The sequence below is a fragment of the Pseudopodoces humilis genome, chromosome 4, assembly GCF_049639895.1.
Source record: "Pseudopodoces humilis isolate 2021_Gansu_Grassland_sample_001 chromosome 4, ASM4963989v1, whole genome shotgun sequence".
Classification (NCBI taxonomy): domain Eukaryota; kingdom Metazoa; phylum Chordata; class Aves; order Passeriformes; family Paridae; genus Pseudopodoces; species Pseudopodoces humilis.
The window spans coordinates 35,257,417-35,282,022 of record NC_142203.1 but is presented as its reverse complement, the minus strand read 5'-3'; the positions used below and the strand labels follow the sequence as shown (position 1 = coordinate 35,282,022).

Here is a 24,606-nt window from a genome sequence, read left to right as displayed (position 1 = left end):
AGCCCACAGGGTGCCAAAGACTTCCAGTAGAGAGAAATAAAGAAATTTTGTTTGCAGTTGAAGAACATTTTAGTTTATGAGAAGGAATTTTGAAACGTCATATCCAATTACATCAATAGAAACAGGGAGACAGCACTATTCTAAAAGATGCAGAAGATAGAAAGGCATTAAAAGCAGAACTAAATTCATTGCCGCATCGTAATGTTGCCTTGAAGCTGAAGGCAGACATTTAGTCATATGCAGTGGTTCCCAGACTGAAGAACTAGTGAACACATTTCTGAGCAGAGGTCAGTAAGTGCAGGCAAGCCAACAGATTAATCTCCATTGTAGAAACACCCAGTCATTTTTAAAACAAAGAATTTTAGAAATGCAATTTTCTTTTACATGTCTGATTTTACTTTCTTTGTGTAAGACTTGAAAATTTGATTTCTATTCATTTTTTCTCTATTAATGTGTAAAACTGCATTATAAGATGTGCACATATGTGTGTTTTGTTGCAGTCATTTAATACTACGCTGCATTTTGTTATACTGTATATTCAATTTCTCCCATTCCTTGACATGCAAGCATAATTTAGGACTTGGATGAAAGCAAAGTTTTCCATATTCTCTTGTTCCTTGTTTTTTTTTGCTGTAGTTTACTTCTAAAACAAAGCTTTGGGATCATAGTAGTATCTGGAAAGGTAAAGTATGTTGACATGGAGATTATTATTTAAAGATATATCCTAATTTTAAAAAAATTGAGCAACTGGAAGGTAATTGTAAGTAACTGCCTAAATAACGTATCACACTGCTTGGTAGCCTGATTGCTGCTACACACAAAAATCCAAATATTGATACTTGGTGATTGGTAAAATAAATTGATTATAATAAAACTTGACTCAGCCTCCCTTATGTCCACAGAAGCAGTGCGTGAAAATAGAACCAGTGTAGATGGAGACTAGCTCACCAAATTCTCTGTACTCAGCTGTAACTTTTAGCACAGTCCCATAGTCATTTTCTAATCCAAGGGGAAAAACTTGAAGGTCCTTCACCATAATTAATGTTACATTTGGAGTTGGCCTTGGAAAGCCCATTTACATCAGGTTACAGGTTCTCAGACTCAAACTGACAGGTGAAATGTGCAGCCCCTTTTGTAGCTTGATTATGGCTTTTGTTTGATAGTATAATCTGAAGGGGGACATTTGGGACTTGGGGTCAGGGCAGTGCTGTTGCAACTTACCCAGCACAGTGCAGAAGTGCAGAAATTTGGACACTGTTTATGTGGTTTGTGGAGAGAAGTTTCTTAATAATACTATTCCGTATATGCTGGTGCACGGCACCTGCCATAGTTCATTTTCTAGAGGAACAATCTCACAGTTAATTAGGTATAACAGAAGCATGTGGTCTCTCAACCTTGGATCTAAATTAAGTACCTAAAACCAAAGAGTGTGAAACTACTCGTGGATGTTCAGTTAGGGATCTAATGCTATTTAAAATGCTAATAAATTATTTGAAACAAGACAGAAAAATAATTGCATGTGTAGTTATATAATATGTGGTTTTACAGTGAGCAATGAAAGGGTTCAGACAGTATGTACAATGAAGCAGGAGTATGGGCAAGGAACCTCACCCAGTTCTAAGATGCTTTAATTTTCTTAAATTGACTCATGTAAATGCAGTGTAACAAATTGTTCAATTTTCTCTGGATGAGCGTATCAGTGTCCATGTGTAAAGTGAAGAGAGTGAACGTGTTTCAGAGGAAAAACGTAGCACCCAATTTTGGCTTTTTAAACTAAGTCCTTTGTCTGTGATACAAATTGAAAAGTAATTGTCTCTGTAAAAGGATTGTGATATCTGAGGGTGAGATCCATCAGCAATCCACCCTCTTAAGTTGGTTTGCAAAAGTTGATTCAATTCCACACTGTCCAGAAGCATTTGTCTCTTCTAGTGTTCATATATTCACTTTTTATCAACAGCAGGATTTTTCTGATTGTGTTATGCAGTTTGTACACTTGCCTTTCCAATCTTGATTTTTAACTTTTTGTAAAACCTTTTTGATCTTTTAAAACTGATAGTGATAAAGACGTAACCCTTTTTATCTATTTATTATTAGTAAGCATATAGCACACACAGCATGTTCCCTTTTTGGCACTGAGTCTATTCAGTATGTTTTGCAGGCAGCTGTTTCCTTAGATTGTCTATTTTCTTTCTTCTCAGTGCAGTTTTAAGACTGTAATGCCAAGATATAAGATGTTTTTACAACTTTTTCTCTTCAGGAATTACTCTTACTAAACTTAGTCTACTTGGGTATGCTTACAAGCTTGCTTAGTTGGCACTTGTTACCCAGCTGCAGCACATTATTGAAAACTACCTATGTGTCGCTCATGTCTTGGAGCACAGAGCAGATCTTCGCTTTGAATTAATGTCAGCCCAATTTATTTGTGCATATACACCTTCAGTTTAAAAATAGAGACAGATGCGTTGAGTTAATATAGTGGAAAAGCACATGGCATATGTGAGCCAATTACAGGGACTTCTTAAAGTCTTACTTCCCAAAACTGTCTGTCCATTCTCTTCAGATGATAAACAAGACATAATGCGAAAACAATTACAGGAACACAAACATGCTGAGCAAGGCCTCTTCCATGAGTAAATTGGCACCTACAGCTCTTGTAATAGTGGAAGATCAGAGTCTAGGGAGGCCCTTATGTACTTAAAGCTGGAATTGAGCAGTTATTTATAAAATAAAATGAATAGAATGCTTTATTTTGAGGCAGAGCACACAATTTATCCCTAAAGGACATGAAATAAAGGTGTTTATTTTTATGAAGATAGATGTAAACACAGATACTGAAAACAGAGAATTTACAGTGAAGATTCTTAAAAATTGGTATATTTGTATGTAGTTACAACTCCCAAATACATGCGTGCTGATATGTCTCCTTTTGCCAAAGCTTTTAAAAAGCTTTCTTGTGTTTTTAAACCACTTCAACACATCAGAAATGTTTTGAGCCAGCTAAATAACTATGCATTCAGGCAAACTGCAAACCAACTCTAACATCATGGAATACTTTTCTTACAGTAAATGTACCCTGTTATATTAAGATTGTTAAAATAATTTCTTTTCTTCATGATCAGGCAAACCTTTGTCTGAAGCAGTACTCCCCTTCCTTATCTGTAGAAGTTACTCTCTTATCCTTCTGAAGAACTCCAGAGCCAACAGTCATGGTAACTATGCCTGAAAGAATATTTGCTTTGGCAACAGGCAGGGCAAGCTCTCCTGTAGTATATATGTGTCCTGGTTTAGGGCAAATCTTGGGAGGAAACCTCCAAATGGGGTCCCTCTAGGAAAGAAAATTCAAGCAGCCCCTCCCCCATCTGGCTCAGGAAAATATTTCCTTGGAGAAAAGTGAAAAAACCTGTTGATTTAACAAGCAAAGTATTCACAAGCATTTAAAAAAAATAATAATATTAAACAGTGAAACCTCTCACAGTTCTGAAGAGATGGCAAATCCAGGAAAGTTATTCTCGTGGGGTGTAGCTTGGCTCACTCAGTCTCTTATCAGTCCCTCCAGCACTGGAAAATGCTGCGTCCCAGGCCCTGATGGGCCAGGTGTGAGCTCCTGGTGTTTTCCTGGGTTTTCAGTCCAGAGCAGGTTTGAACAGCTCCAAGAAAAAGAAAAAACACACTCTAGGGAACTTCTCTGCCTCAGCTAGCTTAAAAAAAACCCAAAAAAACTAAAAGCAAAGGAGAGCTCTCTCCCGCATGTCTGTGCTGCAGACACCGCAGTCCAGGACAGGAGCAGAATGCAGTGGAGAAAGTGCAGTTTCTGAAAACAAACTGTGTGCTTCTCTTCCCACTTTTGGTCTCAGAACCAGTCTTAAAGGTGCAAAACTTAACATCCAGCATAAGCACTACAGACAACTGCAGATACAAGCATCATAAATTCACACTAGGACAGGATGGGTCAGTGAAAGCTGCACCTGAAGCACAGAAACAAGGGAGAGTTTACCAGATTACAACTAATGTAATCAGCATTTGATTTAAGGTATTTGACATGAAAGTCCAGTAGAAAATGTATTTCCCGATTTTTTAGAGTACTTTTATGCATGTTGAAAGGCTATAAGGGCTGCAGCTAAGGACAGTGTAAAACAATATTGTCAAATCTGTGATATCAAGAAGGATGAAATTAAACTAGGTATTAGCCCACAGAAGGAAGCATTGTGCAACAAACAAATTCTGTCTTCATCAAAACAGTATGTAAATGTGGAGAGTGGGGTTTTCAACTGCAAAAGCATTTGGTGAAATAAAAGGGGAAATTCATCTGAATAACATTTTGTTTATAAGTTTTTTAATTAAAGTAATAAAGGACATTTCAGTGGCACTCTCAATGAAACGTATTAAAAATTTCTGTTACCATTACAATCAGGAGATGAAAAATATTTTAATACTTCTGTTCTCAGAAGTGCCCTACACTGTGATTTCTAGTGAAGCTACCAAGAACTTCTGCTCTCTTTGGAGGCAATACATTTGTCATGAGAGCCAGCTCACTGTGAGGAGCTAAGAGAAGCCTGGTCCTTTATGTTCAAGTAATGTAAAAAAGTGACAGAAAAATGAAAAACATTACATAGCCTGTTTTTGTTGTAATTCTTTATTACTCTCCATGAGCAAGCCAAGAGTTAAGATGTATGTTACATTTCTGAGTAGCATAATTATATTTCCTTCCTGTTTAGCTAATTTATTTTTTTTGGGGGGGGGGGGGTGAAAACACAAAATTCAGCTTACAGTCAATGTACTGTAGATAATACTTGATAATGTATTGTCCAGTTTTTTGCTAAAAACTGCAGCATTTTTAAAGAAGATAAGAAGATAATTGCATAGTTACTGCTCAAAAAATATGATGCTTTATGCACAAATCACTCTAAAAAATGTAAGCTTAAATTTTACAATATAAAATGCATGTTTAGTCTTTTATGATGAACAATATATTGTGCAGAGTTTTACTGAATATATTGCATTCTTTCTAAGAAATGCCTCACATTGATTTTCACACCATATGGTGAAAATGTCGGACTCTTTTTTGGTCTTCTCTTCAATTTCATTAGACTAGATTACCTTTTACATCTTAGCCTTAACTATATTTTCCTGCATTCTTTATTCTTTACGTATTAATGCAATTTAGATACTCTCCTAAGTTGAATAACCATTTTCAATGAAAGCCTATTCAGTTCTATATAGAATTCTTCTAATGTCACAAAGCATCTGCATGGCCTTACGACCCAAATTTCCAGGACAGAGCATGGGTTAAATAATCACAATCTTCACATCTCACATGGATTCAAGAATAGATGAATTGGGAAAATACGTAAGTGAGGATGCTAGCTTTGGAGCAGGCTGCAGGCCCCATGGCCTCTCAGTCCTGCCTGAGAGCTAGCCTGGGAAATTCATAGGAGGATTTCAAAACAATCCTCAGGGACACAAAACAGCCTTGCAGGTGCTGTTTTTCTGTCCTCTTGTTTTCCTTGCAGGAGAAGGTCGGGGGATGTTGTACCCCACTGACCAATGATGGTGATGTGTTGATTTGCTAATCAATAAGAGTTTCCTTTCTGTACTTTCCACGTATCTGTCTATAAAACAGGCCTGAAGTAATAAACTAGAGAATTCTCCTGTTCTGACTCCCTTGAGAGTCTGTGTCGTTCTTTACGCTGTTCCCAATTAGAACGACACAGCATTTTTCAGACTTCTAATTTCTTGGCATTCTGTTGCATCTAGGTAAAGCCTTATAAAATAAGGGCCTTGTTACCTTTGTAAAATCAGGGCTCAGGCCTGCTACTTCGTTTGAGTAGGAGAAACTATGGGAGAGTGACTCAGCTGGAATAAGGGTAGAGAGACATGAGAGATAAGGTGTGTGACTGCCGCATGTCCACACCGTGGTGTGTGGTGGTTGGTTGACTTGGGCTTGTTGTGCCTTTAAACTACGAAAACTGATAACTGGCTAACTGCTTAAAAAGGCCAGGTTTTTGCAATAAAGCAGCTCTCCATTGCACCTGCCTGGGGACTCTGTGTCACTTTGCTTCATACAGCATTCCGCAAGGAATTTGTTTCTGTAGATCTGTAAAATATAGGATCTCATCTAGGAATCAATTTTTGCAATTCTTTAAAATTAAACATCAAACATATTTACCTAAAAAAAAAAAGGAAAGAGAGAACAACAAACACCTATTTTCAAAATCATAGTTAACATTTTCTTTCTAGATAGTTTGTCTTTTTGTGTATATCAATTTATGTCTGGAATGTAAAATTATAATCCTGTTCCCTTATGTGTGGTGAAGTGTCTTGCCTGCCAACCACAGCACAATATACCATGTCTAAGACTTAAAAAGTTAACAAAATTTCCAAGACTAGGCCAGTATATTAAACTAATATTGCCCACAGCCTTCTGCTTCAAAAATGGCCCCTAACATTCAGAAACTTTGCAGAATTTGTACTGTTTCAACAGTGTACCTGAAAAAAAAGTTAAGAACATGGTTTTCCTCTTCATTGAAGTCTTTTAGCCATGCCATTATCCTTTGGAAGATGCAGTCTACCAATAGGTGAAGGAAGTAAAAGTATGAACAAGAATGGGGAATTTCCATGTTCTGAAGCATGGAAAGTATTTTAAAGTATTTTAAAACTACTTAGTAAAAAAAGTTCCCAAGATGTTCAGAAGAGCTAGTAAACTGTGTGAAATATATATTTAATACAATTTGGTATATTGGGATTGTTCTACCTATTATTCTTAATCCATGTATTAATTAGGCTCTAAGTATGACTTAATATTTTTTGCAATGGAGGTATTGAATATCCTCAGCATCTTTCTACTATATCATCTGGTCACCCTCTACCAGTGAAGCTCACAAGAATTATGTCACGCCTCTCTGAATTCATGCATCTTGAGCAGAGCAGGACTAGACAACCATTTCAGTAGCCACTGCACAGAAACTTAGAATACCATACCTTCACCACAGAATAAAACTTCTGCAGTTTTCTTTGTAGTTTTGATATCACCACAGCTTCTGTTTCCTCAGTGTTACTATGAGCCTTGTCCGCATAGCTTCAATTGTATGCACCGTAGGATGAGGTTGTAACAAGATGGAACCACTGAAGTCTGCTTTGACCCTGAAATGAGATTTTTAGTAAAATTTCTTATGCAACTTGTAGCTCTTTAGTCTGGAATGCAAAGAGTAGGAGTTTGACCCAACAGAAATCTACATCCATGTGTATATCTGCATTATAATCAAGGTGCTTCATAATAACAGAATTCAGCTGTGTAAATGAGAGTGCCATTTACAGAGGACAGATTTTTTTTTTTCCCCATTACATAAATTGGATTGTGCTGGACTAAAAAGATTTTTTTAAATAAATGTTTTTTTGACTCATTATGTTAAACATGTAGAATTTCTTAACATAAACTTACTAAGACAAATTAATCTACAGCCATATTTCCAAACAGTTGCCTGTGTTCCAGTTTTTCAAAGTTAAGCCTGAAATGTTCCCAGCATGACTTTTCAGAGGTGATCACAGCCTACTACATCTCCTGAGCCTATGTAGCGCTGTGACAAGTCATGAAAACTCACCATGTTTTAAGTATGCACTAATAAGACTAATGAATTTATCTGAAATTTTTGGCAATGTCTGAGTTACATCAAATATTGTAAATATATGAAATAACCACAGTGTATGGACTATCACACAGAATTGTAATGCTAAAAAGCAGAAGTGTATTCATCATTTATATTCCTTTACTCCACATTTTTAACTGAACATCACTGAGTCTAATGAAATCTTGCTTGCTTATGGAGTTGTTTCCCTTTTACTCAATCCTGTGTTGTATTAATCATAATCTTGTGTTTAAAGCATCACTCTGTTGTCATGAAAGCTATTGATGTCACAAATTCAGTTAGAATTTCATTACACAATCAAATATTTTTTAAAAAAATGGACTAGAGGAAAAGAAAATCATTGTTCAAATAGCAAAGTTTAGATAACAAGCTAAAAGGAAAAAGTATACAGGGATATACAAAGAGTAAGGCATTTTATTACTGAAGTCTATTGGAGGAAATTTCTCTTTCAAATACTAAGAAAATAGTATTGTTTTTAAAGTTGTATGTAAAATATATGTACAAGTGTATCATAAAACTAACCTTGAGCTATTAGATATACCAAAACAGATGCACAATAATGAACAAGTGAAGGTGACACATGGGGTTATTTTAATGTTAACGATTGGAAAATAAATACATTTTAATTAAGAGTTGGTACATACACTTTATATTCACTACAGGAAAAGTTAATTGAGGTACCATTTAAAGATTTATTCAAATTAATGTTGGTGTGCTCACAAAATGACATTTCTCTGAGATCAGTTTTTGCATGTCTTTTTAGTCATTTTTACTGTATCCAAGTCTTCAATTACATGTGTTGGCTGAAACTTCTTACTAGCTATATTATGTGGTCTGTCAGACTTGTCAGATACAGTATGTCTTTGAGTAAAAATGTGCTTACAAGATGCTCAGTGGCACCAAGTGAGTTACATTCCCATTCCCACCATAGAATGTAACCAGCTGTTACATTTTGCTAATAGAAAACTAGCAACAAAGGTAGGAAACAGATAATTGCAACAATTTGAAGACAGTGATTTTGAAAGAAAAAATATTTGAGGAGTTGCTGCAGCCTTCTGAATATATTTGTTCAAATCCCAGTAAATGGCAAAGCAATTTGTTTCTTCATAATAGAACTAAACAGCTTTGTGGATAGGATGAAGTATTTAAAATCTATTTTTCCTCAGTATTTCCCTATTGGATAGCTTAGATTGTTTGCTGTTTACATTGCTTTTTATTGGCAATGTCTTAAAATGTCCATGTTCCCTCATGAAGGTTCCAAAAGCCTGTAGAGCCCAGAAGTGCACCTAGGTGTCCTATAATTTTGGTGTTGAAATATTCTTTATCGTGATACCAGGCTCACTTTTAGAAAAACTCAGCAGTAAAGTTCACTTTTTGTATCTAAGATAACTGAGGAACTTACTATTTGTACAGAGTAACAGAGGCCAAAGTGCTTACCTTAAGGATATGTCATAGAGTCAGGCCTCATAAAGGGTACAGGTGAAGATGTAGCTTGTAGACTCTTTTTGTTCTGTACCTTCTCTAATAGAGGGATAAATACCCAGATCTTGCCTAATCTTGGAGCCAAGAGACAGTTGGAATGGAATATATGAAGAACCACCAGCTACATATGAGCTGGGAGATCTAAGAAAAAGGACTAGTATCCTCTTCTGTTCTACCTCTAGGTTAGATTTTTGTACAAGATAAATATATAAACCACTTGTTTTGTGTGGTATTTGAATACTTACCCTGTATTAGCAACACCTGCACATCTAAGACACCAATCCAAACCTCACTGGAATCAAGAGAGGGTCCCACTGAAAAAAAATATTGGCAATGTTTTAAAGTTGGGCGGTCAGAGGTTGCTGATAGCTAACATAATCCATCTTCATAATAACAAGGATTTTATGCTGCCTAAGCTTATCTTACTAGTATTTAATTGGAAGCCAGGCATAAACTTCTTTCAGTCAGCACTTCATTAAATTTACAAGCATTCCCACACACACTTGTGTGTGGGATGTTGAGTAGATGAGAGGCATTTGACTATTTGGAGGCTGACTGGCACAGAGCTATTTATCCAGACACAGTTTCTTTTCTGTATTTTAAGAGCAAAAGCAGAAAATTATTTCATGCTATGCACCAATGCTGCCCACATTTGTCCCCCTGTTCACACTTTAAAACAGTTTACACTTGTAATAAATGTAGCCATTCAGCCTAAGATTTGGCATGGTGAATACCTGCCTCAGGTTTTGTCTAAGTTTAAACAAAATGGCCCAGGCATTTCTAAGATTTTTGGAGGAAATTAATTGTCTTGAAAGATACGCCAGCTTTTATCATCTCCATGTCTTGTTGAAGAGTACTACACTTAGTCAGTGACCTCACTGGGGTGCCAAGGATGTGCCTTTTGCTGACTTTTCATCCTTCTGTCAAAAGTCATGCAAACAGGCTAAGTTGCAATATTTCCATCTTGAAGGATCTAGAATTTAGAAATAAGTGATATTAAAACACAAATGTGTCTTAAAGAAAAGTGGTGCCATATGGTAATACTGAGGCAGTATCATAAAATAATTAAATCCGTGCAAACATCTGCTAAATACTTTTAAATACTTAAACCACTTTTAAAGCTATATTTTCTATATATTGACTATAAGGACAAAAACAAGGTACAAACTGTACATTTTTACACTTTTTTTCCCCTTGGTGGAGCAATGAAGTGCTCTAAAGTAAGAACTTACTCATTCAAGTTTTGTAAGATTATCAAAAATAGTATGAATAACAATGAATGATCTATTAGCATCAGTTCAGGTCATGTCCTCACATAGGAAGGTTGCCCAAGCTTAGACATAAAAAGGGAAAAAACCTTTTGCTTCAAGGTGGTGTAGCCACCTATGTGAGAGACATCAAGGATAGAGGAAAAACAATTAGCAAACTCAGACTCTCAATTTTTCTTGTCCCAGAAAATAAAAGTTTTCAAACAATATGGTGTAAGATCTGTTAATTATCTGGGGCACTGAGCTTGTCAGTCATAAAGGATGTGTAAAATTTCTCAGGTAATTTGTAGGTGACCTTGTATTTCTGCTTTATTCTGCCTAAGAATACCTTGTATGTAGAAATCACAGTAACAAAGTTTCCATGAGGCAAAAAGGAAAGTAAATGCAGTCTTGATCTCAGCAATTCCCAAACCTGCTGCAAGACTCTTACCAGAAAGGGAGAGAAACGTTCTCACTTTCTCCCAGGAAAATGCCAGAACTGACTATAAAACCTGCAATTTTCCCTCGGAATAAACACTAAAGATATGAGAACGATTTTTCATAAAATTGAACTTTCACCTCTGACATATTTGTTTTTCTCTTCTTAATGACAAATTACACAAACAAAATTATATGCATTTGCTAATGCTTTTTTCCCCTAAATGGTTTCATAGTGTGTTCAGATTTAATTCCCCAGTTATGCCCTAATATTGTTGGCTATAACTTTTGTTATGCTATAATGCTACTGAATTATTTTCTTTTATACATGTAGGAGTTTCCAAAGACTTCCAAAGAAAGTAATTCCTTTTACAAGACTTGGCAGACAAACAACAAAACATTATTGGAAGAGAAGGAGGAAAAAAAAGAGATCTATCTTTTAACTGACTAAACAGAACAAACATATATTCAGTTTTTATGTACATTAGTAACTTTTACCATAAAACACTCTAGATTTTTGAATTTGGGGTTCAAATTAAATCAGATAACTGAAACTGGGTTATTGTTGAATGATTCATAAAAGATAACATTTTTATACATTCAGCTCTTTGAAAAAAAAAATGGTAGAAAACCTCCACAGTACTTTCAGGTGAAATTAAAAGTATTGAATATGTTTCAAGTATTAACACAGTAAAAATCCTGGTGCCACTGAACTGAATGTCTGTATCCCTTATGACTACATTAAGGGCAGGATTTTATTTAATTCACCCTGGAAATAAAAATTTCTTAGTTTTTTGTGTATCATTTTAATCTGAATTATGAATATTTCTTCTGTCTCCCCTGCCTTTTAAGTTAATTTAGATGTACTTTCTCATTAACCATGTTACTAGAAAGACATAATGCAATTCCAGTCTCCTGCATTTGGAAGTGACTGTGGATTTTAACTCCTTTAATCTGATACAGAACAAGGTCTTAATTTTAGTAATTTTCAGTTCCTCATTCTGAGAAGCCCATGCTCCTTAAAAAATAAGGTAATTGAGAAGGGGTGACTCATAAAACCAAGGATGGATACTGAGTCTAGGCAGCTCTGTGTTTACAGTGGTACATGGTACTGTCAGAAAGAGAAAACTTTCATTTGAATTGTATTAGGAGCAATCAGATTCATGGCAATGAAAACAAGTAAGAGAATTTATGCAACATAAAAAATCCAATACTTTGACAATTTTTAGATTATCCTGGAAAAATAGTGAAGAGTATGTCCTTTGGCATTGATGGTAGATAAGACTTAACTGTATTCTTCCAACTCTGGTGTCTGTGATTCAATATCTGAAATCAAAGTAAGGAAAACGGTCAGAAATAAAAAAAAATAATGTCTAGTCAAAGATATTACTGCCTTAAAAATGCCTTAAGAATTATATTTTCCAAAGTAATTCCTATGTATTCCTACTACTACAGCCTAAGTAATGTTTCAAAAACATCTTTGTTAGACTGTACAGATTTTTCACATTATAAATATGAGTTATCACATCTTTCTGTTTCTCTGCATTTTTAAGTAAATCGAGTTCCTTCTTAGATTTGTAGGCAATTTTTCATCCAATGAGATCAAGTTTTTTAAAGAGGTTGGGTTTTCTTACTAATATAATTCATAATATTATGCAATAAAAAATAATAGCAATGATTTGGCATTTCAAACAGGAATTGATGAGGCAAGAGAAGTGTTTAATTAGGTAGAGTCAGATACAGTGTAGTAGCAAGTTTAAAATAGAATGAAAATAATTTATAAATCAAACATTCCCTTCAAAAAGTGTGATTATACAAAACGTATATTTCTAGAGTAGAACCACAACTCAAAAAGCATTCAGGGAGCAGAAATAGCTGAACTACTGTCAGACATTTTCTTGTTTTATAAGGAAATAGTAATTTTCAATAGTGGCTGAAGTCAGACCCAGAGCATATCATAGTGGCTCCATATGTATTTTTACATGCTATAAAAAAATAGCATGTCATCCAATTGTATTAAATTTCACTCTGTAAGCTTTTGCTTGTAACAGTAGTGATAAGCTAAAAAACGAAAAGAAATATTTGATGAACGGGAGGTGGGGATAAATGTAAAACACTAACATCTAGTGAAAGACAGTCAACAATACAAGCACCATATAAGTTGGTCATACGTTTATTTTCATGTAATTCTATGGTGAACAGGGAGTTGGACACCATGACCCTTATATGTCTCATCCAACTTGAGATGTTCAGTGATTCTGTGAATCTATGACATTGCTGGCAGTGGTAAATCCAAGTACAGCCGAGCCTACTCCCAAGTAGGGTCACACATAGTTTGTATAGCTGTAGATAACTGCATGAGTTCCTTGAAAATTATCTAAACATTGATTCTTTTCTTGTGCTCATAAAACAGCAATCTGATTAGCACTCTTCCCAAGTACACTGCAAATACTGATTTTTATACATTCATTCTGAGGCAGAGAAGGTTTATTGAGATAAGCAGCTAGGGCAAAGACAGATTACAGAACCGCACAAAGGTTGGTCTAAAGGAACTTCAAGAAACAGACTATTTATCCTCTTTCTCAGAAAACTAACATCCTGACAGATCCTTATCTTAGGTGCCTTTAAATATGTCCAGTGAGAGAGATTTCATAGCCTTCACAAATTATCTGGTCCAGCACTTTTCAACACATTCTTAATGTGAGTTGTTCTTATTGAGGAGTTCTAACTATTGCTTTTGTTGAAGACTATTTCTTCTCATCTTATTGCCATTGAATAGACACTGAGTATCTTAATCTTTGCAGCAACATTATATGCACACGAAGACTCTTCTCTGTATTACTCCTTAGTCATTTTCTTTTTGCTTGTTTTCAGGTTAACTAACCTTAATTTCCCCAGTTTTTTGTGTAGGTCCTGCATTTGGTGAGCTTTTCATGGCCCTGCTCTGGGTTCTCTGCTATTCTTTGGATTTTGCTTTGTTTTCTTCTTGAAAGTACTGTCCAAAAAAAACCCTAAAGCCATCATAATGAAGAAGTTTTATCTACATCTTTTAAACTGTTCCTCTGTTCATATGTCCCAATATGCTTTTCTTCCAACGTCGTGACCTTGTTAACTCATGATCAACTGGTAAGCCAAGTCACATGTCACACCCATGGAGGCTTGTTGTGAGGCAGCTGATGCTCATCACACAATTGTGCAATTGAACATTCTTGTTTGAATAATCTGTCTTGTGTTTACTGTTGAGTATCATCCATTCACCTGCATATCCTTTTTCCAATTTTGCCAACACCATTTTCAGTCTTAAACCTCTCTCACTTTACACAGTCTCTTACGGCTTCAGATTATCTTCAGATTTAAAAAGCACATTATTACAGCTTTGTAATTTTACTGAAAATATTTAATATAGCAAACTAGGTGCAGGCTACTGAAAAATACCATCTGCTCCAGGTGTTTTTCAGATTAAAAAACTGATAACTCACCATGTGGTATTTTCATGTAAGTGCTTTTGCCATCCCCATCTTAGCAATTTCGTCTTGAGCACAAATCCCTGGCCTAGTATGCATCTGTCATGTCATGAAAAAGACCCTTACAATAGTCAAGATATATACCATCTATTTATTCTTCCCTTCTCCATAGCCATCAGGGGCTGTGGTAGAGTAAAACAGACAAATGTGTTCACGATGAACTCCTGTGTATTTTCACCTATTTCCTCACTAACTTGGTAGTGTTGGCAAGTAGATTGATTCATAGTTTTTTAGTTTTCCTGCCATTTTTAAAAGAAACAATCTTTTTTTTTTTTTCCCCTAGAGCTTCACCCCATTGCTCAAGGATAGCTACTACAAATTCTGAGGTATCTTCAGATGATTGTTTGAGCAAGAGTCTCATCAATCATTAGTATGAAGCTGTATTAATCCACAGGTGGATTTTTTGGTGGCTGCCAATTTGAAAGTGTCAAGCTCACTGAATTATTCTCACGCTATCCTGTAGTGATATTGTCTTGACCTCATGCTTTTCTTAATGTTGTTAGAGAATATTAATCAAAATATAGGAAAACTTTGAATTTTGTGCTTTATCTGTCATCATTTCCTCTTCTTTTTCTTGCAACTGAGCAACAATTCTCTTCTCAGCTTTACAATGCTGATGTTCTTGTTCCTGGTGATGTATCTCTCTCATTTTCTAGTTCAGATCTCCATATGTGTTTACATACATGAACTTAGTTTCCACCTTCTGTATGTTTTGCTTATGTTTGCTGCCATTGAAATCCATCATTCAGCAAATTCCTCCGTTCATACATTTCCCTGTTTTGTGTCCTTGGTATCACTGCTTTACCGGTTCTGCTGAAAACTTCTAATTCTTTGACTTGATGTCCTGATTTCTGCTTTTTTTTTTCTTTTCTTTTTCTTTTTCAGTTTGCTGATTTCATGCTACATTGCACCATCTTTTTTAAAAGTAAGCCTGCCCTCATGTCATGATCCATAAGTCACTTTACTTCACACTCTCAACATTCTCAAACTCCTTGGTGAGAAGGAAACTTTAAAGCTCTTTCATTACTGCATACTTCAATATCTGCACCAAAACATTTTTACTAATGCATTCCAAAAACTTGCTGAGCAGTCTGTATGCTGTTTTGTAACTTCCCCAAAGTCAAAGCAAATTTCTGCAGAATTTAGCTGTAATTACCTCTGTTAACCACAGAACATATCTGTCCTGTGACAACCCAAATAAAGATAACCATGCATTCCTTGATCTAATATGTACCACACATACCTACATCACCACATCCACCCACCCCTCCCCTCAGTTGGGAGGGTTACAAGTAGAACCATTCTTTATACATTTGGAGTTATTTTTGCTTCTTCCATACTGTCAGCCCTTCAAGATGAAAGGTAAAGGAATGTAATTAAGAGAGCTTTAATTAAGTGGCATAAACAGCACAGAGATTGTTTGGGCTCACTTCCTTCCTGAGACACTTTGGATAAAAAAGGGAGAGTACAGTGCAAAGTTTAGAAAACAAAACCCTTAGCCCTATATCCATATCATATCTTTGATAACAAGAAGACAGAATACAATGTTCAGCCTACATTTATAGGTCTGATCCACATGTTGTAATGATGGCATAGGAAATTAGACCAGTTGGTTTTCCTTACAGCTGGAATGTGCCTTGCTTCGTCATTCTCACAATGAAAATAATGAGATGCTAGACCCTATGATTATTTTCTTAACTATACATCTCACTTTATTCAGTAAGACAAGACTTTAATCTGGGTTCTGAAAGAATATTAAGTGGGCAAAATCCTCTAGTTAAAATGTACTCTTATTTATAAAGTACTCCTAATGTTCCCTAAGCCTTTAGCTGATGATTGAAATGCTTTTTGGATAATAATATATGCTATTTTACCTAGTTTAGGGTATTTTTCTCTATAAACATCTGTGAAACAGAAGGGATGAGACTTTCTCTTAAAATTGTGGGAACACATAAAATATACAGTACACTTCCTGTTATAGAAGGCTATTTATTAGTCTAAATACTTGTGCAATATTTGGCAAATGATCAAAACTAGATTCCCTTAGTGTGTTTACAGTGTTCTAAATTAAAAGCAAACCCCATTTTCAAGAGGCATATTTCATTGAAACTGAAATGTTTCTATCGTGCTGCATGTAGTTGTACTTTCTACTTGACATGATAAGCTCCAAATGTTGAGCACAAAGATTACAGCAAAGTTTGTAACAAAGTTCTTGAGAGAGTTATACTCATCATCTAGCAATTCTTTTTATATGAAGAACCAAAGGAGTCTTTTCCCCAGTGTAGGAACTTTTCTTTTTTTCTATGACTGTATGTTTACTTAAGTTTCTGCCTGATGCTGTACTTAATCAGCTACACTGAGACAAATTCTTTTGATTTCATTGCAAATTCAGTTGCTCTTTATCCCATTTTAATGCTCTTTCCCATAACCTTTGAGTGGTAAAATGGTCACAGACAAGAACATAAGAGCTCCCATTTCTCTAGTGAATGCTTCAGAAATGTACTAAGACATAAATTTAGCAAAAGTTTTGAACAGACACTGCTTCTGCATCAAACTCTGAAAAAATATCTTGGAGAGCTACAGAAATGCACTTTCAGGGAAACAAAAATTACTCCCCACCATTCTCTTTTCAACTCAGGTTCAAAACCTGATGGAGCAACAAACTGGTTTATTCATTATCATTATTGTTACTAAAGGGGTTTTGACAAGTATGAGAGAAAACTGGGTCATTTCATAATAGCAGCTTCTGAGTGTATTTCACTATTACCTAAGTACTCAAAAGCTGTGCAACACTTAATAAAATGTTGCACAGGAAAAATGTGCTTGGGTCATGTTTCATGTTATAAATAGACAGATAGGCAAACACATACACTGTACCATTTCCAAGAAAAACACCTTCTATTCCAGTAACCTGTCTCTCTTTCCATATCTCAGATTTAGTAATCTTTTTACTGAATTGCAGACTGCCCTTGGACTTTCAGTCATCCTTGAATTTAAATAAAAAACATTGGCATCTGTAGTTTTATTTCTTTTTTCTTTTACCTAAGTACTTTAATAACCATGAATAGTCCTGACTGAAATTCTGATGAGACACTCTACTGCACTTCAGGAAAACCACCATTTGCTGTATACAGTCAATTGGTCTATGGATATTTTAGGAATGTGGCTTTAGCTGAATCAGGGATACTTGAAAAGAAAATGAGTATAAAAAAAAAATATGTGTATGCAGCCTTCTAAAAACAAATCTACCTTTGTCCAAACACTTGAGTACCTTTCCAAGGAGTACCTACCTCTCAAAGGGGCATATTTTGCTTCATGATCTAAAGGATTCAGTTAAGCTTTTTCCTGTGAAATAACTCTGACATAATTAACAATTTTTGGAGCCAAGCATTTTCAAAGATGTTGCAGAAAATACTTCTATCAAAGTTGAGGCAGACAATTCCAGAAAACTGAAATCTAATTATTACACCACATTGTGTAAAGAAAGACTCGTTCAATAAATAACAAATATGCATGTTGTCAAGCCACACTTTCCTGATGAATACACTGTTGTTGCTTTCCTTTTAACATTCTCTCCATTTTCAGCACCCCTATTACATCACACAGAAAGATTCTACCATAAAAAAATGAGATTTTTATTGAAGGCTGGATCTCTTTTGTCTCATGTAAATACAGTGCAGCCAGAAAATTTATGCCAAATTAAAGCAATAGTAAGGTAGTAGAATTCAGATTTTCTAATTTCACAGGAGTCAGAAGATGTAGATGGGAAGCATACCGTGTAACACACCATATACTCAGCTTGATATTGAGAGATACAGCCTGTAGAACAGGAATAAACAAGGAGGTCAACTTTAGGATCAACTCTTAATATTTTAATTTTTAAATTTAACTAGGATTATTCATATATGCTTAGAACCCATAAGTGCTTTTTGAGGAGGGGCTGATAAGGACCATAAAAATAGCTGAAGAAAGAAACATTTCAAACTGAGCAAGGATGTAGAAATCAAGGCAATAGGCTTTGGCTAAATTGAGATTTTAATCAGCAGTTGCTCATGGGACTGAACGAATGACTGTGATTTCCTTATTTCAAGAGATAGCTTCAGCAACCTGTAGAAAATTTGAGCATCTAACTAACTGCAATGGATGGGAAAATGAAACAGCTTCAGGTAGTTCATTACTGGTACAGAGAGAAACTTTCTGAGATCCGCCCATGGGAATTGACAGGAGAGAAAAACCTCTTAGTTGACAATTGTGGGACATGTGGAAATCACTCTGGAGCAGCAGCAGTGTGTCTAAATCCATTGTTATCCAGATAGACTCAAATGCTCTTTTAAGAGTAAAGGCCATTCCAGTCAGTTTTTGAAGACATGATATGTACAAGTGAAAAAGAGAGAGCAGACTGGCGTGTAGTCTCTGGAGTGTTTCTGTAATCTCCTGAGGCCACGCATGAGCAAAAGGAGAATGTTTTCCTTAAGAAGCATTATCACATGATGAGCAGGATTATCAGAAGAAGATGAGCAGGATTATCAGAAGAAAAATAAAATTAAGAAAAGCATGAAGCAAGATAGTAAGTGAAAGCATCAGATTCACAAATGTCACATCGACAGATTGAAACAGATAGTGATAACATGGAACCAGGAGGCTCTCAGGCTTTTCTTACTACTCAGATTCATTATATGACATCACACTTAAAATCTTCTGAGAGCGACCTGACTTTTTGTACAATCTGTCATGGTACTTAACTGTTTATTCACATCAAACATAACACATGAAAGTGAGAAATTTGTAGCATTTTTAACAAGGGCAGTTTCCTTCTTAACCTGCACTTGTTAAGAAGATGAGAGACATGAAAAAAACCAGAGTGGTTTCTAAAGAATTCAGACTGCAGAAGTGGTTTTCCTCCCTCTGAATGTCAGCTACAGGCCACACTTTTGTTTTTTTTTATATGTAGAGAGACCAGTATAGATCATATCATATTCTCAGTATAGAAAGAGAAAATTCCCTAGCGGACTCTCAGATGCAAGCCATTATTTTTGGTTTCCATGTATTTATCACTGTGTTGCTTGGATTTACAGTGAAATTTATTGTTGATACAAAAATTGATGTAGATTAATGTATAAACCAAAAGACTGCACCTCCCTTCCATACCCTTTTAACACTAGTACTGAGGAGTTATTCTATAAGCTATTAAGAAAAATCTCTGGATTGTCAGCTCTTGTCCTTATGGGAGACTTCAAGTTCACAGACATTTACTGGAAATACCATATTGATGTTACAGACAAGTCTAGGCGATTCCTGGAGCTGAAGATAATTGCTTGCCACAAATCCTCCAACTAGAGAAGATGCCTTCCTATATATGTTATCTATTTATAGAGAAGTACCCGTGCGTATGATGGTAGGTGTTTGTCGTGGCCACAGTGATGATGAAGTGGTTGATTTCAAAATTCTTAATGTAATGAGAAAAAAGTTCAACGTAGTTTCTACTGTGTATTTCAAGAGAGCAAATTCTCAGCTACTCAAGTAGCTGCCTTGAAGTATGCACTAGGAATATGCTTTTGAGGCCTCCATGAGTGCTGATCAGTCTTAAAGAACCACTGTTGTAAAGCGTGGAAGCAAACCATCCTATTGTGTCACAAGTGTCAAGCAAGAGGGACAGAAGACCAGCTTGGTTTAACAGGGAACTCCTCTTGGAACTTGAGAAGAAAAAATGAGTGGATGATATCTAGAAGATGAGAACTTCCAGGAAGATCATATATGTTCACAAACACAGGAGATGGCATGCAAGGCCAAAGCTCAATAAAAGCTTTTTCAATAAATTGAAAATGGCCAGTGTTGTGCACTTGTAAAACATGTTAATATCAAGAGGCCCAAGGAAAACATTGGACCAATTCTTGTTCAAGGTAGTCCCAGAAAAACTGGAGGTATTCAGTACTTCTGGTTTTTTTTCCCCTTAATAATACTGGTAAGACCTCAGAGTCAAAGGATCACAACTGCAGGAACAGTGACTCTCCATTTGTGCACAGAAATTAAGGGGCCAGCTGTATCACCTGACTGTTCATAAGATCATGAGACCCGATGAGATTAATCCCAGAGTTCTGAAGGAGCTGTTGGATGTGATGGTAGGACCCCACTCAAAAGTCATGGGTGTCTGGGGAGGTCCTTGCTGACTGGAAGCTGGACAGTCATTACAATTTAAAAATATGTGAGGGAATACACAGGAAACTACAGATTTGTGAGTCTAACCTTAGTACCTGGAAAAATCATGGAGAAGACACTACTGGAAATGAATGGCATTTCAAGGAAACTCAATCATCAAGCTCAGCATGGGTTCACAAAGGGAAGTCTGACTAATCTGAGATGCATCTACAATTAGGCCATCTGCCTAGTGGGTAAAGAGACGGAGGTGGATGTGGTTTTCTTGGATTTCATAATGCTTTTGATACTGTCCTTTATAGCATCCTTTTGGACAGGTTGTCCAGCTGTGAGATGAACAGGTGCACACTTTGCTGACTGTGTTGACATTCAGAAGCATTTCCTTATTGAGAGGGTGGTTGCACACTGGAAAAGACTCCCTAAAAAGATGGTTGATATCCCATACCTGGTGGCACCTTAAAAGGAGACATTTTGACAATGCCCTCATGGCTTTAACAGTTAGTCAGCTGTGATCAAGCAATGGGACTAGATGAGTGTTGTATGCCCCTGCCAACTGGAACTACTCTATTCTGTCCTAATTAAAAATTTGTGAAAACTCCTGAACCAAATGCAACCAGGAAGTAAAAACCTTCTCAAAGTTGCTGGTCCTTTGGGGACCTTTACTATGTTTCCTACTGTTGGTGCTTTCTCTTCCAGGACTTCAGCCAGCATCTTTTTCATGGGCTTGTGACAGGTCTGGGTCATGGCCACTCAGGATTTGAAGGCCTGGGCAACTCACTTCAGTGCTTTGTGATTCTTACAACAATTTTGGTTTTATTCCTTATCTCCAGATTGAAACTCTAGTTTCAGGGGATGCCACCATCTCTCACCCTCCCATGAATCTGTTCCCACCCTTTTGATGAGGGATGTCCTCATCCTTTGAAACACCAGTCTGAGTTGTGAGATGTCCCAATACCTTGTCAGCTCCACGTTGAACCAGTTCCAGCTTCAAAAGGTTGCTTCAAAGGATGGAGATTCACTTATTTGTCAATCTGACTCCAGGACCCCAAAGAGGACACAGTGCATGGATGAATTCTGATACATGCTGAGCAGAGGGGAGTCACCCTCTTCCTTACAGAAGTTCCAGAACTTCTTCCAGAGTTCCTTCTGGCTAGAGAACAAAGATTGGGCAATACATGCTAGAGGAAGCCAAGTGTTACCTGTGACACATCATGGGAGAAAGCAGGAGAGCCCAAAGGTCTGGCCAGCAGTGTGGAGTATGTGGAGAGCCTGGAGATGTCTGTCATGGGCAGAGCAAACTGGCAGGATTCTGGGAAGGCACATCCAAGGCCTCAGTGACTGTCTCGTAACACCAATGTGAGTATAAGATGACAAGATGGGGAATGGAGTTGGCATTGGTGTAGAGGTAACCCCAAATGCATGTAGTGAGATGGTGTAGCATGGGTGTTGATGGCCCATTGTGGTATCACCTAGAGATGGATTGTGACCCAACATCCCTCACTCCTTACACCTGAGCACCAAGTTTCACCCAGCCAGCTCAGGCCCAAACACATCTGAAGGACAGGATGCCATCCACAGAACCCTAGACAAGCTCCTGAAATGAGCCCATGGGAACCTCATGAGTTTTAACAAGACCAAGTGCAAGGTGCTTCAACTGGGTCAGGGCAAGCCCCAGTATCAGCACAGTCTGGGGCATGAGCAGATGGAGAGCAACCCTGGGGAGAAGGATTTGGGGGTGCTGGTGGATGAGAGGCTGGACATGACCCAGCCATGGGTACTCCCAGCCCAGAGAGCCAAACGTGTCCTGGGCTGCATCCAGAGCAGTGTGGGCAGCAGGGGAGGGAGGGGATTCTGTCCCTCTCCCATCTGCTCTGCTCTGGTGAGAGCCCACCTGGAACCCTGCATCCAGCTCTGGGGTCCCAGCATGGGGAAGGACACGGAACTGTTGGAGCAAGTCTAGAGAAGGCCACCAGGATGATTAGAGGGATGGAGGACTTCACCTATGAAGAAAGGCTGAGGGAATTGGGATTGATTAGCTGGGAAAAGAGATGGCTTTGGAGTGACTATTACGGCCTTCCAGTACCTGAAGGGAACCTACACTAAAGATGAAACAAGACTATTTACAACAACAATGGCATGTAGTGACAGGACAAGGTGGAATGGGTTAAAATTGAAAGACAGCAGGTTTCAATTAGATACTAGGAAGGATTGATTTATACTGTTAGAATGGTGAAGCATTAGAACAGGTTTCCCAGGAAAGTTTTGAATGCTGTGGGTGTTGTCCCTGGAGCTGTTTGAGACCAGGTTGAATTGGGCACTGGGTAATTTGTTCTAGTTGAAGGTGCCCCTGACCATGGCAGGAGGGTTGGACCCAGATGCTCATGAAGGTCCCTGTCCAACCAAAATCATTCCATGAATCTCCTGACTCCTGATGAGCATTTGGCAAGGTTTGGAATGTTGAGTGAGGCCTTTGATGTTGGCATTGTGCAAGGAGAGTTGTTGCAGCTCTCTGTTTTCAACTCCAGAACCATTGAAGAATCTTCCCCCTCCCTGCCAGGTTCAGGCAATTGGGACACCCAGGAAGTGCGCTTGCAGCAGCAGAGGTGAGCTGGGAGGTGAAACCTACTGAGGAGCTGAGATGGTTTCCTTCCTGAGGACCACGACATTTCTGTCACCCCTTCTGGGTCCAGGCAATGGCCTTGGTGCTTCTTCCCCTTCTAGAGTAAAACCTGCTGCTGCAATGCTGGTGAATGGGAGCAACTCATAACCCCAGCTCCCCTCAGGCCACTGCAGAGAAGAGCATGGCCACAGAGGTGGACAACTGCTGTCCCATCTGCCTGGACAGCTGGAAGGAGATCAGCTACATATTGCCATGCCTGCACCAGTTCTGTTACACCTGCATCCTGCAGTGGGCAGAGAGTACACCCAAGTGCCCTCTCTGCAAGAGGAGGATTCTGTCCATCTTGCACTCTGTGGGGACAGAAAATGACTACATGGAGCATGTCATTGCACTATCTGAGACACCATCCATCATTGTCCACCAGGCAAGAGGAGACCTCAGACACCTTGACTTCCATTTCTCTGAAGCATCCCAAACATGGGCTGCAGAAGGAATGCCCAGGCATCCTGTGGGCAGCCTCCAGCCTGGGGAATGGGTGGTACTTTTCCGGGACCACCCATGCCTCCTAGATACTCTGGTGCTCTGGGTCCGACCCAGGTTAAGGCAGATCTTCAGGAACAACTGGATGGAGGCAGACCTAGTGGAGGACACTGTCATGGACATCCTGACCAACCATGGAATCGATGAAGACCAGCTGGTCCAGATGCTGGGGGTATCCCTCCAAAACCATGCGGCGATATTTGTGCAACAGCTTATCCGTGTTGCTGTGCGACGGTGCAGCAGGGAAGCTTGTCGTCTGCTGGCCCACCAGCCCTATCTCCCTGCCCAGGTCCCAGCACTTTTGACAGCCCTGCAAGATGTACCATGGATGAGATGCCCAACACCTCCTCCACTGCCATGGATGGGGATTTCAGAAGCTACCCCTCTATACCCATTACCATCATTGTTGGAGCAAGAAGAGCCCCAGGAGGAGCCAGAGGAGTCTGTTCCTCAGTCCTCCACTTCCAGACAGGGCAGTGAACCCTCTCCTGAGGGGCCATGATGACCCCTGAAGAGGCAGGCAAGTAGCCCTGGGGCTTCTTCAGCCACCCCTGCATTCATGACTTTGGAGGATGCCTCAGGGGTTAGCCAAACTAGAACTGAACCACCAGCTGGGGCATGCACCAACCCCCTAGGGCTCCCAGCCCCTCCTATCTTGCTATCCAAATAAAATGAATGTATGGAAACTCATAAGAAGTCTCAGTGTTACCAGCAGGACAGGTGGCAGTTCTGTCCTTGTTACTCTCCTGTCAGACAAGTGATAGCCAGATCCAGACCCATTCTTGTAGCCAGGCCCAGGGCAGATATTTCCAGCAGGGTGGTCTCCAGGTCTAGGTTGTGCCCCACAGCTCACCACCCCAGGCTACTCATGAGCTCTTCAGTGCCAACCTCTGCCCCCACATCCTGGTTCTCTGCTCTCCTACCAGCCTGTGCTGCCCAGTGCAGCCTCGCTATGGTAG

General features: G+C 38.2%; 1 protein-coding gene across 1 annotated transcript; it reads left to right on the top strand.

Moving 5' to 3' along the window:
- Positions 1 to 23,288: 23,288 nt before the first annotated feature.
- LOC148184486 (uncharacterized) lies at positions 23,289 to 24,149 on the top strand. Its single transcript, XM_088054630.1, has one exon. It carries the CDS (start codon positions 23,289 to 23,291, stop codon positions 24,147 to 24,149), a length of 861 nt encoding a protein of 286 aa, XP_087910756.1.
- Positions 24,150 to 24,606: the final 457 nt, after the last annotated feature.

What these genes read in the sequence shown, in the direction of transcription:
- LOC148184486 (XM_088054630.1), top strand. Translation starts at nt 23,289, where the DNA reads ATGGCCACAGAGGTGGACAACTGCTGTCCCATCTGCCTGGACAGCTGG.